This window comes from Tasmannia lanceolata, unplaced genomic scaffold (genome assembly GCF_043159265.1).
Source record: "Tasmannia lanceolata isolate RefF3 unplaced genomic scaffold, GAP_Taslan_0.1 ptg000029l, whole genome shotgun sequence".
NCBI lineage: Eukaryota > Viridiplantae > Streptophyta > Magnoliopsida > Canellales > Winteraceae > Tasmannia > Tasmannia lanceolata.
Genome location: NW_027518706.1, coordinates 7,134,886 through 7,147,345, shown reverse-complemented (window position 1 = coordinate 7,147,345; position 12,460 = coordinate 7,134,886). Strand labels below are relative to the sequence as shown.

General features: G+C 37.9%; 1 protein-coding gene across 1 annotated transcript in view; it reads left to right on the top strand.

Moving 5' to 3' along the window:
• The first annotated feature begins 10,738 nt into the window (after positions 1-10,738).
• Positions 10,739-12,460, top strand: part of LOC143858909 (acyl-CoA hydrolase 2-like) — a 39,309-nt gene continuing 37,587 nt past the window's right edge. The window contains exons 1-2 of the mRNA XM_077369598.1: positions 10,739-10,892; positions 11,045-11,137. Coding sequence (XP_077225713.1) covers positions 10,877-10,892; positions 11,045-11,137 — 109 coding nt within the window. The 5' untranslated portion in view covers positions 10,739-10,876. The remainder of the gene's footprint in view (positions 10,893-11,044; positions 11,138-12,460) is intronic.

The window sequence follows — 12,460 nt, the reverse complement described above, 5'->3', positions numbered from 1 at the left end:
ACTGCACTACGCTTCGTCCCCCTCTGACCTTCATCGCTTCTTGTAAAATCTCTAACCGGAGATGAAGTTCTAGGCCCAGGTCCCCTACTGCTCTCACCTACCATAGGAGACTCTGGAATTGTTTCAGTCTCAGGGGTATCGTCAATCCCCAAGTCATCTATATGCGGAGCTGAACTCTGTACCTCCTGACTAGGGGCAACGCCATCCCTACTCCAGCCACCCGTGGCATAGTCTTCGCCAAAAATGCGACGAAAATCATCTATCAAAACATGTTTCTCTGAAAAATATTTCTTATGTTCAGGGTGAACCTACAAGAAATTTGGAAAAATAGTTATAAATATTACGAGCTAGAGTAATTAACAAATGAAACAAAGATGTCACTTTCTACTCACAGCGACCCAAGCATTGTAGACATCTTCCGTCACTTCGATCTTCTTATTGACGTCATCCCAGCCAAATCCGCTTGTGTTTATTATAGTGTTGATGGCAACGAATTTCTTTTTTAGGGTCTTGACTCGATTTTTGATATGCTCTTTCGTCATATCTTTCCCATATCGACTATTCATTGCTCTGCTTGCCGCCGTGTATGCGACATCTTTAAAGCCACTGGGTATCTTGTGCCCTTCCGATACTTGTTCCAATAACGCATCCACCAACACCTTATCCATCTCAGTATTCCAGTAATGGTTCCTACCCACGCGACTTGCAGCCATCCTATATGAATTGAAACAATCACGAGAAACTCATGAGACCATACAATAACGAGAAACTCATGAGACCATACATAAAACTCATGAGACCATACAATAACGAGAAACTCATGAGACCATACATAAAACTCATGACCATACAATAACGAGAAACTCATGAGACCATACATAAAACTCATGACCATACAATAACGAGAAACTCATGAGACCATACATAAAACTCATAAGACCATAGAATATGAGTTTATTGTTTTTTAAAAACAAGCTACAAACAAGCCATAAAAAAAAAAGAAGGCGATACATAAATCAACGTTGAAAGTCATTCCACATATTCGTGGTCAATTCATTTCTAATCCTAGTCCCCTCTCGTGCATCATCGGCCCTACTAAGTGGAACATATGGGACAGGCTCTTCTTCCTCAGGCGGGACCACTGCTCGTAACTCTAGATCTACGTCATCAAGAAGATCATCATCCACCATCTCCCTCCGAATGAAATTGTGGACACAACAACAAGCTAGAACAATATCAATCTGTTTTTCGTATGGGTACATCGGTTCCTCGTTTAAAATTCTAAAGCGCTTCTTGAGGACGCCGAATGCACGTTCCACTACATTCCGGAGCGATGAATGTCTGTGATTAAAGAGTTCCTCTGGCGTTCGTGGTCTTCGACCCCTGATTTCATTTAAATGATACGATATGCCTCGGTGCGGTGTTATAAAACTACGAAGTAAAGGATAGCCACCATCGCCGAGATAAAACTTCCCTACAACGAAGAAAGTATTGTCTCATTATCGCCATTGTCTATTCATAACCAACATAATAAGTAGAAGGAAAGGTAAAGGATACCTGGAAGGCAAGGAAGCCCATTAGGTCGTGATATTGCATTTCCTAATATCCTTGAGTCGGATGCCGATCCTTCCCACCCAGCCAAAATGTAATTGAACTTTATATCGAAGTCACAAACTGCCAACACATTTTGAGAAGGATAACCTTTTCGATTAATAAACCGAGGCTTATATTCGGCTATCACTTTAGCAGGAATATGAGTTCCGTCTATTGCACCAATGCAATCCTAGCATAGAAAGGTTAAAATATATCAGTCGGTCTCTTGAAATAAGGCTAGAATCTTAGTATTTGAGGTTACCTTGAAATAAGGCCAGAATCTTGGATTAGTGCGAATGACTTCTGGTATCTCACTCGTCGGAGGTTTTATAAACTGGGATTTCAAGCTTAGAATAGTTTTCAAGACCTTGTTGAAATAACGAGAAACCGTGGAACCTGATCGTTGTGTGAAGGCTTTAATTGACCGGTTCCGTTGATTGTGAGATATAATATGTAAGAACATTGCAACATGCTCGTTAATGTTACAATGTATTGTATCTTTAAGTTCGCCGGTGCTTCTAAGCAGTCGAACAAATCGTCCGAAGCACCTGACGTTCATCCTAAGTAAGTGCTTGCAATGTTCGTCTGACGTCACGGCATGCGTAATAAATTCCCGATCTGTGAAGTAGTTGTTTTCGTATGGAGCTCTTCGTAGGTATTCGTCGTAATACTGTTGGAAGAATACGAGTGCAGTGGTTGTTGCGCTCACTATTGTCGCAACAGCACTCACAATCAACTTTGCCCTCTTTGTGGGGCGACCATCCTCGGTTCTAAGTCTCCTTTCGTCCATCTAACAACAAGTGGATAGTACTCAAAAACAAATCATGAGTTAACAATAACAATTAAAGCGTAAACAGTCAAAACCCAATCAAAACCCAATTAAAATCGACTTAGATCAAGGGAGTACAAAAAATCAAAATCAACAGAAACCAACATGAACAATTCACATTACAAAAAAAAGAAAAAGAAAAGAAGACGATGAGAATTTAGGATCAGCATTACCTTGGGTATAGATCTACAAAATAGGAGCAGAAACTAGATTTTCTTGTGTAGCAAAACCAGGTGAGCTCAGCTTCTTAAATACCCAAACTCATCTCAGATCTAACAACAATTGAAAATGGGAAAAAAATCGATTATTATAAAGAAAATAAGAGACGAATAATAATAAGAAAAATTAAACAGTAAAATCAACATCAAGAACATGGATGTAGCAATAAAAAAAAAGGAAAAAATGATCATTTCATCTTTGAGAACCTTACAAACATTCATAGAAGATAGAAAACCCTACAGATAGAAACAGAAAATCGAAAAGAGAATAACCTTTTTAGCATCTTAACTGAAAGAAAAAGATCTAAAAAATTAGTCCTCCTATGCAAGCCAAAAAAGTTGGTAAGTATCAAGAGCTTTACAAGTGCAAAAAATAAGGGATAAAACAAAAACCCTAAAATTACAACATATTGAATCTAGTAAATAGATGCCTCTTTCTCTCTGTAATACCAGTCCTCGAAAATGTGGAGAACCTCATCGAGCTCCAGATTATCTTTAAATCTCTTATCTCGAACAAACCCTCAGCAAATCAAACAATAGAGAGCAACTTGAATGAAGAAACTTCCATAGATTAAATATCAAGAAACGAGTAAGAAACCCCATAAAATCAAGAAAAAAATCAAGATTTCACGACATCACGAAGGCTGTGGAGAGAGAGAGAGAGAGAATACGTGGTTTGGGAATGGCTGAAATGGAGGATGTGGAGAGACGATGGAGGCGACAATCAGCTTCTTCTTCTTCTCTCGCGGAAAGGTAAGGGAAAGCTAGGGTTTCCGATAGTTTATATCGGAAACTCAGGTGAAGAAAAGTCGAGGAAACCCATTTTCCACGTAATAAATTTTATTTTCCACGTTTGAAAAAAAGTTTCCGAGGAAAGTCAAAAGAACACGTTATTTTTTTGTTTCCCTGGAAAATAAGGCTGGTTTCCGCAGAAACCAGCGTAAGAGAACAGAGCATTAACGTTGAGCTTCAAGGCCCTCAACTAGTTAGATATTAACCTAATCGTAGAAGCTTTGTGCTTATATGCGGTTCTGATTAATTATTTATTTACAAACATGAGGTATGCTAAACTGAAGGGCAATCTTACAAAAAAAAGGGTTGAAAGGGCGCCCGCATGGGCTGAAGTGCATTTAATAGCCTTCAACTTGAAGCCACTATAAATGTATTAATTGCATTTCGGCCAACGAGGGGACCCTTTCAGCCCTTTTCTGCAAGGGTACCCCTAAGTCTAGAATTCCTCTACAGACATATTATTTTACTAATTGGGATTTGCAAGCGTCCATTGCAGAAGGCATTTCGCGGATGGTCTGTTGCATCTGACAGCAGCCACCTCGTGATTGAAGACAAACTCTTCTGAAAAGTGAGCTTACGTGGCTACTGTCAGATGCAACAGATCATCCGCGAAATGCCTTCTGAGATGGATGCTAGCAAATCCCTTACTAATTTAGAAGTTTAGACTATTCACAAATCAGAGACTGATTTGATGGAATAAACTGTGTTGACACAATGATAGAAGATAAAACATTAACTTTTTTCAAAAGGGAAATGATTTTAGCACTCCACTGTTTTGATATGCGGCGAAAGCTTCTTGTCTTTTAGTTTTTATTGGCGTTGTTAGAGCTTCTTGGGAGCTGTAAATAACCTTTTGGCGGCCCTTTAACTGGCGTTGTCTTCTAGTTTTTAACCGGCGGCATACCCGATGGCTTGACTCGAAGGAGTTAACACACAAACCAAATACCGGCAACATTTCAGGCAATCTTTAAAATTCGTGCACGCTTTAACATAAGGAAAACAAAGTTTATACGTGATAACGAGCAACGTCTATTTAAAACCGACAGCGCTATCCCCTTTATTTGATGTGTATAGAGATAAGCATGGAGAGGAAGCGAGGATTACTTATTCAAGTCCGTCAGCGTCCCATGCATTAACGGGGAACGAGAAATGTATTAAATGCAGCCACATTTTTTCATTGAGAATACTAAAATAATGAAAAGGGGCTGCAAATAGAATGATTGAGGTGTACTGCCTTGCACCAAATACCATGAGGCTATCTGGGCTTTAATTATGTCGAGAAGGGCATTGCGGTCTTTTTTCCTTTTTTTAAAGAATCGTGCCCGAGTTCTGTACTATGTTGCAATAAAATGCCCGCGTTCCGTACTTTTCTCCCCTGTTTCTTTGGGATTTTAAAAACAAATTGTGAGTCCAAAACTGATTATTGGACTCAAAATTAAGGCCTTATTCATTTTAGATTTTGACATCAACTGTAAGTGTAAAACTTATTATTCAACTCAAAATCTCGTTCAATAATCACTTATTAAAGTCTAAAATGAAAAGGACCTTAATATTGAGTGCAATAATCAGTTTTTGACTCACAATCGGTTATAAAATGTGTTTTTGTCGTTTTATTGCAAACAGGATTGGGCCCCATAAATATACTTTCCTTTCTCGTCTCTTTTGTGCAAGTGTAAAAAACACAACATTTTTTTTAACAATACCTTGGTCCAAACATGTCTTAGTGGGCCCTACCATGTAGATATCCTACCGAAAGCCGCGCTTCACTTTCATGATTTTTTTTTGAAAAGTTTTGAAAGGAAAAACTTTTCGAATATTTCTTGCTTTTCTATTATTCGATTACACATAAAAAAAAAAAAAAAAGCTCGAACCAATGTGGTTCAAGCTTTATTTAGAGGGACCTTCAAGTTATTATGATACTCCTTTAAAGGGAATTGCTCGACCAGCCGTGAAATGCCTTTTGCAATGGACCCTAGCAAATCCCTCCTTCAAATAAGCAAAGACAATATTATTTCCATTGGAAATGTAAACAAGGAAAATTTTTCTTGAAAAATTGTGCAAGAAATGTTTTTCTCATAATCTAATATAATCTAACTACTATATATAAAGCCAAAACCGTGTCCCGGCGGGCATTTCTGTCATTTCAACAAAAACTAACAAGTGCTATTGATAGGGCGCTGATAAATTCGCCCCCTGAAAAACCACATTCAACCCTTTCGACCCACTTTTACTAGCTGTAAAGTTACATCCGGTAAACTCACTCTCTCGTGGCTTCTTGCACAACTTCTCTTTTTGTCCACATCTCTCTCTCAACCATTGAACGCGCTGCTAAAAACATAACAATGGGCTTTGTTTTAAAAGAACAAAAAAAATACACACCGACTTACAATTTTACAAAGGCAATATGCAATGTATTTTTTTTAACATACTCACTTGGGCCCACCTTATTAATAGATCTTAACCATTTATTTTGGGAAATGATATTTACGCCCCTTTTGATCACCAGGTACACCCATTGACAGTGTACATTGCAATCAAAGCCCTTGAATTTTTCTGACATCAAGTACATTAGGCCCCTTTTTGTCATTGATACACCGACACTGGTATCCCTGGTGATCAAAAGGGGCGTAAATATCACTTCCCTTTATTTTTTGGGCCAAAATATAAATAGACCTTGCCCATCTCTCTCTCGCTCTCTCCCTACTGCTCGGAGAGTTCGGATAATCCAATGGGGTTTATTTTTATGGATGCCTATTTGCAATAGGGCCCAACAAATGAACGGTACCCCAGCGAATTTTCTAATGAATAAACGTTATGTGGTGTTGTATGTAGGTCAAAATATTTTAAAAAAAACTAGAGTGGGCCCACCTTGTTCAAAGACCTAAACCATCAGTTGTTGAGGCCCAACAATTGAATGGTTTAGATCTTTGATCCATGTGGGCCTACAACAATGTACAAACACCGTGTAAAGTGTATTTTAAAAACAAAATCACTTAGGCCCACATTATTAAAACATCCAACCCGTTCATTTGTTGGGCTTCAATAGAAATTGGCCTTGCTCATAAAATCTTCTTCGTGGTATGATCCTAACTCTCCGATACGTAGACGTACAACACCATAAATAAACCTCTAATCGAAGTGTTGGGATCATCCCATGGGGATTATTTTTATGAAAATGCCTATTTACATTGGGGCCCAAGAAATGAACGGTTTTGATTTTCGAACAAGGTAGGAAAAATGAATTTTTTAATAAATACACGTTATGTGATGTCCGTATGTAGGTGCAGCTATTTTTTTTTTCCTAAAAAAATAGTGCATCCACCTTGATCAAGTATCTAAACCATCAATTGTTGGGGCCCAATGTAAATAGGCCGCACCAATAAAATGCTCTCCGTAGGATGATCCCGGCCTTCCTATTAGTGGAAATTTTGATGTGGTGCAGTTCATTAGGATCATCCAACATAGATGATTTTTGGGACACAACATATTCACATTAGGGCCCAACATGTGAATGGATTGGATCTCCTAACAAGGTGGGGCCCAATGTATTTTAGAAAAGTATGTGCACCTTGGCTAGGACGCAGCCAGCTAGCCACTATACAGCTGGACCCACCTATTTTTCTTCCAATTTGGATTTCCTTATGAGTTATGACCATCAGGTTTATATCTCATTATTCACAGGTTCTTTCCTTATAATTTGTGATCTTATTACTCATATGAACAACATCAATTCATTGTTGTGTCATGTGTGATTTGATTGCTCATATTCATATACGAGGTGGATCTTTAGCTTAAATGTAAAACCCTTGGGAAATGAGGTATGACAACAATATTCCCAAGAGGATCGAATCCACCATCAGATTTAAACTTTGCAATCTATTTGACTGAAACTTGTGAATTTATATGTTGGCACCCCTTCCTATCTGTGTTTTATATCATTAGGTTGTTAGACATAATGTTTATAGTTTCTATTTTTTGTATTATGTAACCTGGAATATTATTATTTCTTTGATAATAATTGAAATTAATCCTTTTAATGTATTTTTTCAGGGAGATCATTGGGATCTAACAATTGGTTCCATCTAGAATACTGATGCGGACGAAAATCACCAAGAATAGTTCAGTTCGTTTGCGTTGAACAATTTTCTTATTTTTAATTTGTATTTTCGTCATTTTATTTGTAGAAATTTTTTAAGGCATCAAATCTTGTTCTTTTTGCCTGATTTTTGTGTTTTTAGTAAAGTTTTTCAATTACCTAACTAAAGAGCCTAATATCACACGATTTGGACTTGATTTGGCTAAGTTATAGGCAGTTTAGAATATGATAACTGTCTATTACGGGATTACAATTTTAGGTAAGTTTTAGTTGAGTTTTAGGTTTTATTTATGTTAATTTAGATGGACGGCTACGATTAGTTGCTTAAGCCTTGAGTTAGATTTTTGGGTTTCTTTTATTATAAATAGATGTTATGAAAGTAATGTAATGGACTTTGATTATTGAATTAAATTTGCCTTTAGGCTCTTTGAGTTCTTTTTAGAACTTTTTGTTGCTTGGATTAGCACCTGCAGGAGTATTTTATGGTTTCGCTCTGAGAAACTTGACTTCGACGGGATCGAAGTAAAACACATCCCCTTCGACGGTAATCGAAGTATTCAATTCCCTATGATGGTGTTCAAAGGGCCATTTTTCATTTATTTTATCAATCTTGCATCCGCTGCTGTGCCACGAAGAGCGTCCAGATTTTTGGACTGCATCACTTGGTATAGAGCTGACTCATTCCTTGGGTTGAAGAAAATGTTTGGTAGCGAAGTTTGCGTGGATTCGTGATGGCTATAGATTATTTTTTATCACTTCATATAAGAGTTGCCGAATGCCAAGATTGAGAGGTAATACCACACTTAAAATCATTTTATTATTACTTAGATGAAGAAATCATAAATTGGGACTCACCACCAATATATGATGAATATTCAGAAGACGGATTTTTAATCGTTGCTAAAAGTTCAAATGATGAGCAATTTTTTTTTGGTGACGACATGATTAGTGAATCACTTGAAGCAATAATTGATGCGTCCTGTGAAATCTTTAACGGAGAAACAAAAGAAATTAGGTCTGATAGTATATTAGATAAACTATTGGAGATTGAAGAGATGACGAACGGAAAATATTATATCAATTTTTCATCAAATTATATTGATCCGTTTTCTATTTGATGTTGTGCTGGAACTTACGGTGAATATTTATGAATTCAAGCCGGTCCAAGTTCAAGATAAATTATATTTTCCTCTTCGGGATTATGAAGAAAGATTTGATGTTCCACAGTTTCAATTGATGATTGTTCTTCAACACTTTAAAACTCGAGGACGAGTTTTTTTGAACCATGGGGAGTATGATGTGGACGAAAATCGCCAAGAATAGTTAGGTTTGTTGGTGTGGAACATTTTTCTTATTTTTAATTTGTATTTTCGTCATTTTATTTGTAGTAATTTTTCAGGGCATCAAATCTTGTTATTTTAGCCCAATTTTGGTATTTTTAGAAATGGTTTTCAGTTACATATCTAAAGAGCCTAATATTACACGATTTGGACTTGATTTGGTTAAGTTATATACAGTTTTAGGATATGGTAAGTGTCTATTACGGGATTACTAATTTAGGTAAGTTTTAGTCAAGTTTTATGTTATTTTAGATGGACGGCTACGTTTAGTTGCTTAAGTCTTAAGTTAGATTTTAGGGTTTCTTTTATTACAAATAGATCCTAGGAAAGTAATGTAATGGACTTTGATTATTGAATGAAATTTGCCTTTTGAGAACTTTTGGTTACTTGGATTAGCACCTGCAGAAGTATTTTCTAGTTTCGCTCTGAGAAACTCGACTTCGACGGTGATCAAAGTATTCAATTTCCTACGACGGTGTTCGTCCATTTTTCCATTTATTTTATCAATTTTGCATCCGCTGCTGTGCTACGAAGAGCGTCCAAATTTTTGGACTGCATCAAATACTACTGTGTCGCTCGTGCTCATCAACTTCGTTGTTAAGATAAGTCACGAATACAGCTCAGAGGTTTCTCAAGAAAGAGCATAAATTAGAGTTTGGCCACTTTGACTAACAAGTTGTCAACCACAAGCTAGTCCAATGCCGGGGCCGATCACGAATCCACTATTGCTTGTAGGAATTGTACCTTTTATAATGTTATTCTTTGGGCAAATGCCATGCCTTCATTCTTCAAGTTGTGGCTTTTCTCTCAGAGATGTTATTACCCATTTATGAATAGCTCAATATTGTTCTACTTGTGTGTATATAGTTACCATTAAACTTGGGCTTGTTGTCTTCAGAGAACCAAAGAGCTTTAACAGATATTATTTTTATAGATATCAATCGATGCACCGTGGTTTCAATTAAACTTATATAACCATCATAGAACTTAATCTGTGGTTACTCTTATGGGAAATTGATTGCAAGAGCAACTCACATGCATTTTTACTAGTCACAACAAAGGCCAAATGTTCTTACCTTAGGAGGATTAAACCATTGGAGTGGGGTGGCCTATAAAAAAAGGAGCACCGGTAGGAAAATGGGATTCCGCTTTGCAGCGACTGATGCAAGAAAGTGACTTTGCAACCTTGACTCCACCTTTGTGGTAGGAAAACGGGATTCCGCTTTGAGGCGACTGATGCAAGAAAGTGACTTTGCAACCTTGACTCCACCTTTGTGGTAGGAAAACGGGATTCCGCAAACTCCACCTTTGTGGTAGGAAAACGGTAGGAAAACGGGATTCCGCTTTGCGGTGACTGATGCAAGAGAGTGACTTTGTAACCTTGACTCAACTTTGTGGAACGGGTGTCCTGACCGAACCGACAGGAGCAAGCAAGATCACAGGATTGAGAGGAGATGGTGGTCGTTTAGGCATTCCTATTACTATACATATTCGAATTTGAACCAAAGGGCTCCACGTCCACTAAAAGGCAAATGGAGGTAGCTCAGATCCCCATAAATGCACATTTAAAAGGGTCACATCAATGGTCATTTCAGTCCCCTTTTTCCTCTCCAAACCTCCTTTAGAAAAAGGGTGCCAAACTGATATTCTCACGCCTCTAAGTAGCCGTTGACTAAGCCAGCCACAAAAAGGGCGATGGTTTTTTCGCCCCCTCTTTGAGATAATGCGCCCACTTGTTACGTTATTTGACGTCAAAAACCGTTAAAGTCTGCCCACAATCCACGTTATAAGCGAGGCGCATTATCGTTAGTGAGAGTGAAAAAATAATCTCTCCATGCACAATAAAAGTGAGAAGAAAAAGGAGTGCGAATATCATTTTTAAAGGGACTCTATTACTCCGTTGCATAACAAAGTCCTCCTCTAATTTCCAACCGAAACCTATAAATGCTCCTCCTCACATCAAGTAGTTTCACTTTCAATTCAGAGAGATATCCTAAAAAACCCTAAAATGGATCACGGATCAGGTAAAATAAAAAACCCTAATTTCTTTTTGTTGAAAAAATGTTATCTCTTACTCTAATCTGCAACTGTTTAAATTTCAGTTTCAATTCCATTTTCTCCAGTTTTCATGTTTGATTTCAACGTAGCTCTTATTTTTTTTTTTTTTGAATCTCAGTGGTTGGATTTCTCGGCCAAGTACCTTTGCTTCAGAGACTATCGAGTTCATCTCTCAAGAAGATCGCTGAAGTCGTCCAATTCAAACATTATGGTGAGATTTGTTGGTTTTCTAGGGCTAGAATTCGAATATTTTCTCTCTCTATTGATTAGTTTCCATTGGGTCTTGTATGGTTAGCACTGTTTCCCAGCAATACGAACATATCTAAGTAATTGTTGCTCTGTCAGACCATAATGAAAACGCAATTTTTGTTTTTCTTCTGGACGAATACTGAGATCTTTTCCCGGAACGCGATTGGTTTCTAAGATCACTTCCGAATTACATTTATTTTGATTTGTTTTTGCCGTTCCAATTATTTGATAGTGTGAAACAACAAATTACTCCAAAGGGTTAAGGTGTTAGAGTTGGTGTTATTTAATCATTTATTATACTTTTAACACTTGTGTTCGGTCTAAACCTGTCGGTTATGAGTGGACGTGTGTGAGTGTGTGGTGAATGCACGGGCGGGCCAGCCTCGTGAGAGGCAAATTGAAACTCAATTTGAGGGGTCGATGAGCGAAACATTTCCATACCTTGGGATTGGATTTCAGGCGATTAAGAAGTAGAGGGGAACATCACTTCTTCATTGAGCTCTACTGCGTTTGCACAAATGGAAATGACTTTTTCCAGTTCGACGCAATACCAAATGTGGGGATGTCAACACATGCAGAATGTGAATGACTCGCCGATGCGTGCAGAACGCAGACGACGCCGTCGATGTATGCAGAATGCAAACAACTCTCAGGATCAATAGACTGTTCGGTTAACTAAATAATAAAACAACACAAAGAAACGCTGGTGCGAGGGATACATAATTAAAGAGGACTCACTTGAGATGATGATTTCATTGCTTCCTTAATTTGTAACGGACAGCTACTACAACTACGAAAAGTAAATGACAGTACATAAAAGTAAATGATAAAAGATAAAATGATAAGACATGTTTGATGTTAGTTCTGGGACCTCTTCTTCTGAGATAATCGTCTCTTTTTATAGCCTTCATCTGTAACTGCATATGGCGGTTTTTCCCAGTACCCACCTCCTCTTTGAACAAGTCATCGCTGCTTGCACATGTCACCACCGCTCCTTGTTCTTTGAGAGGGAACTTGCAATAATCACGCACTTTACCTTTGAAATTTCACACGGTCCCTTGACATCACTATTGCACATCCCACCACCACTCCATGTTCTTTGAGAGGGAACTTGCAATAAGCACCCACTTTTCCTTTGAAATTTCACATGTTCCCTTGACATCACTACTTGCACATGTCACCACCACTCTGTGTTCTTTGAGAGGGAACTTGCAATAACCACCCACTTTACCTTTGAAATTTCATACGTTTCCTTGTTGGAGAGTAGCTGGTGCCTCCATCTTCT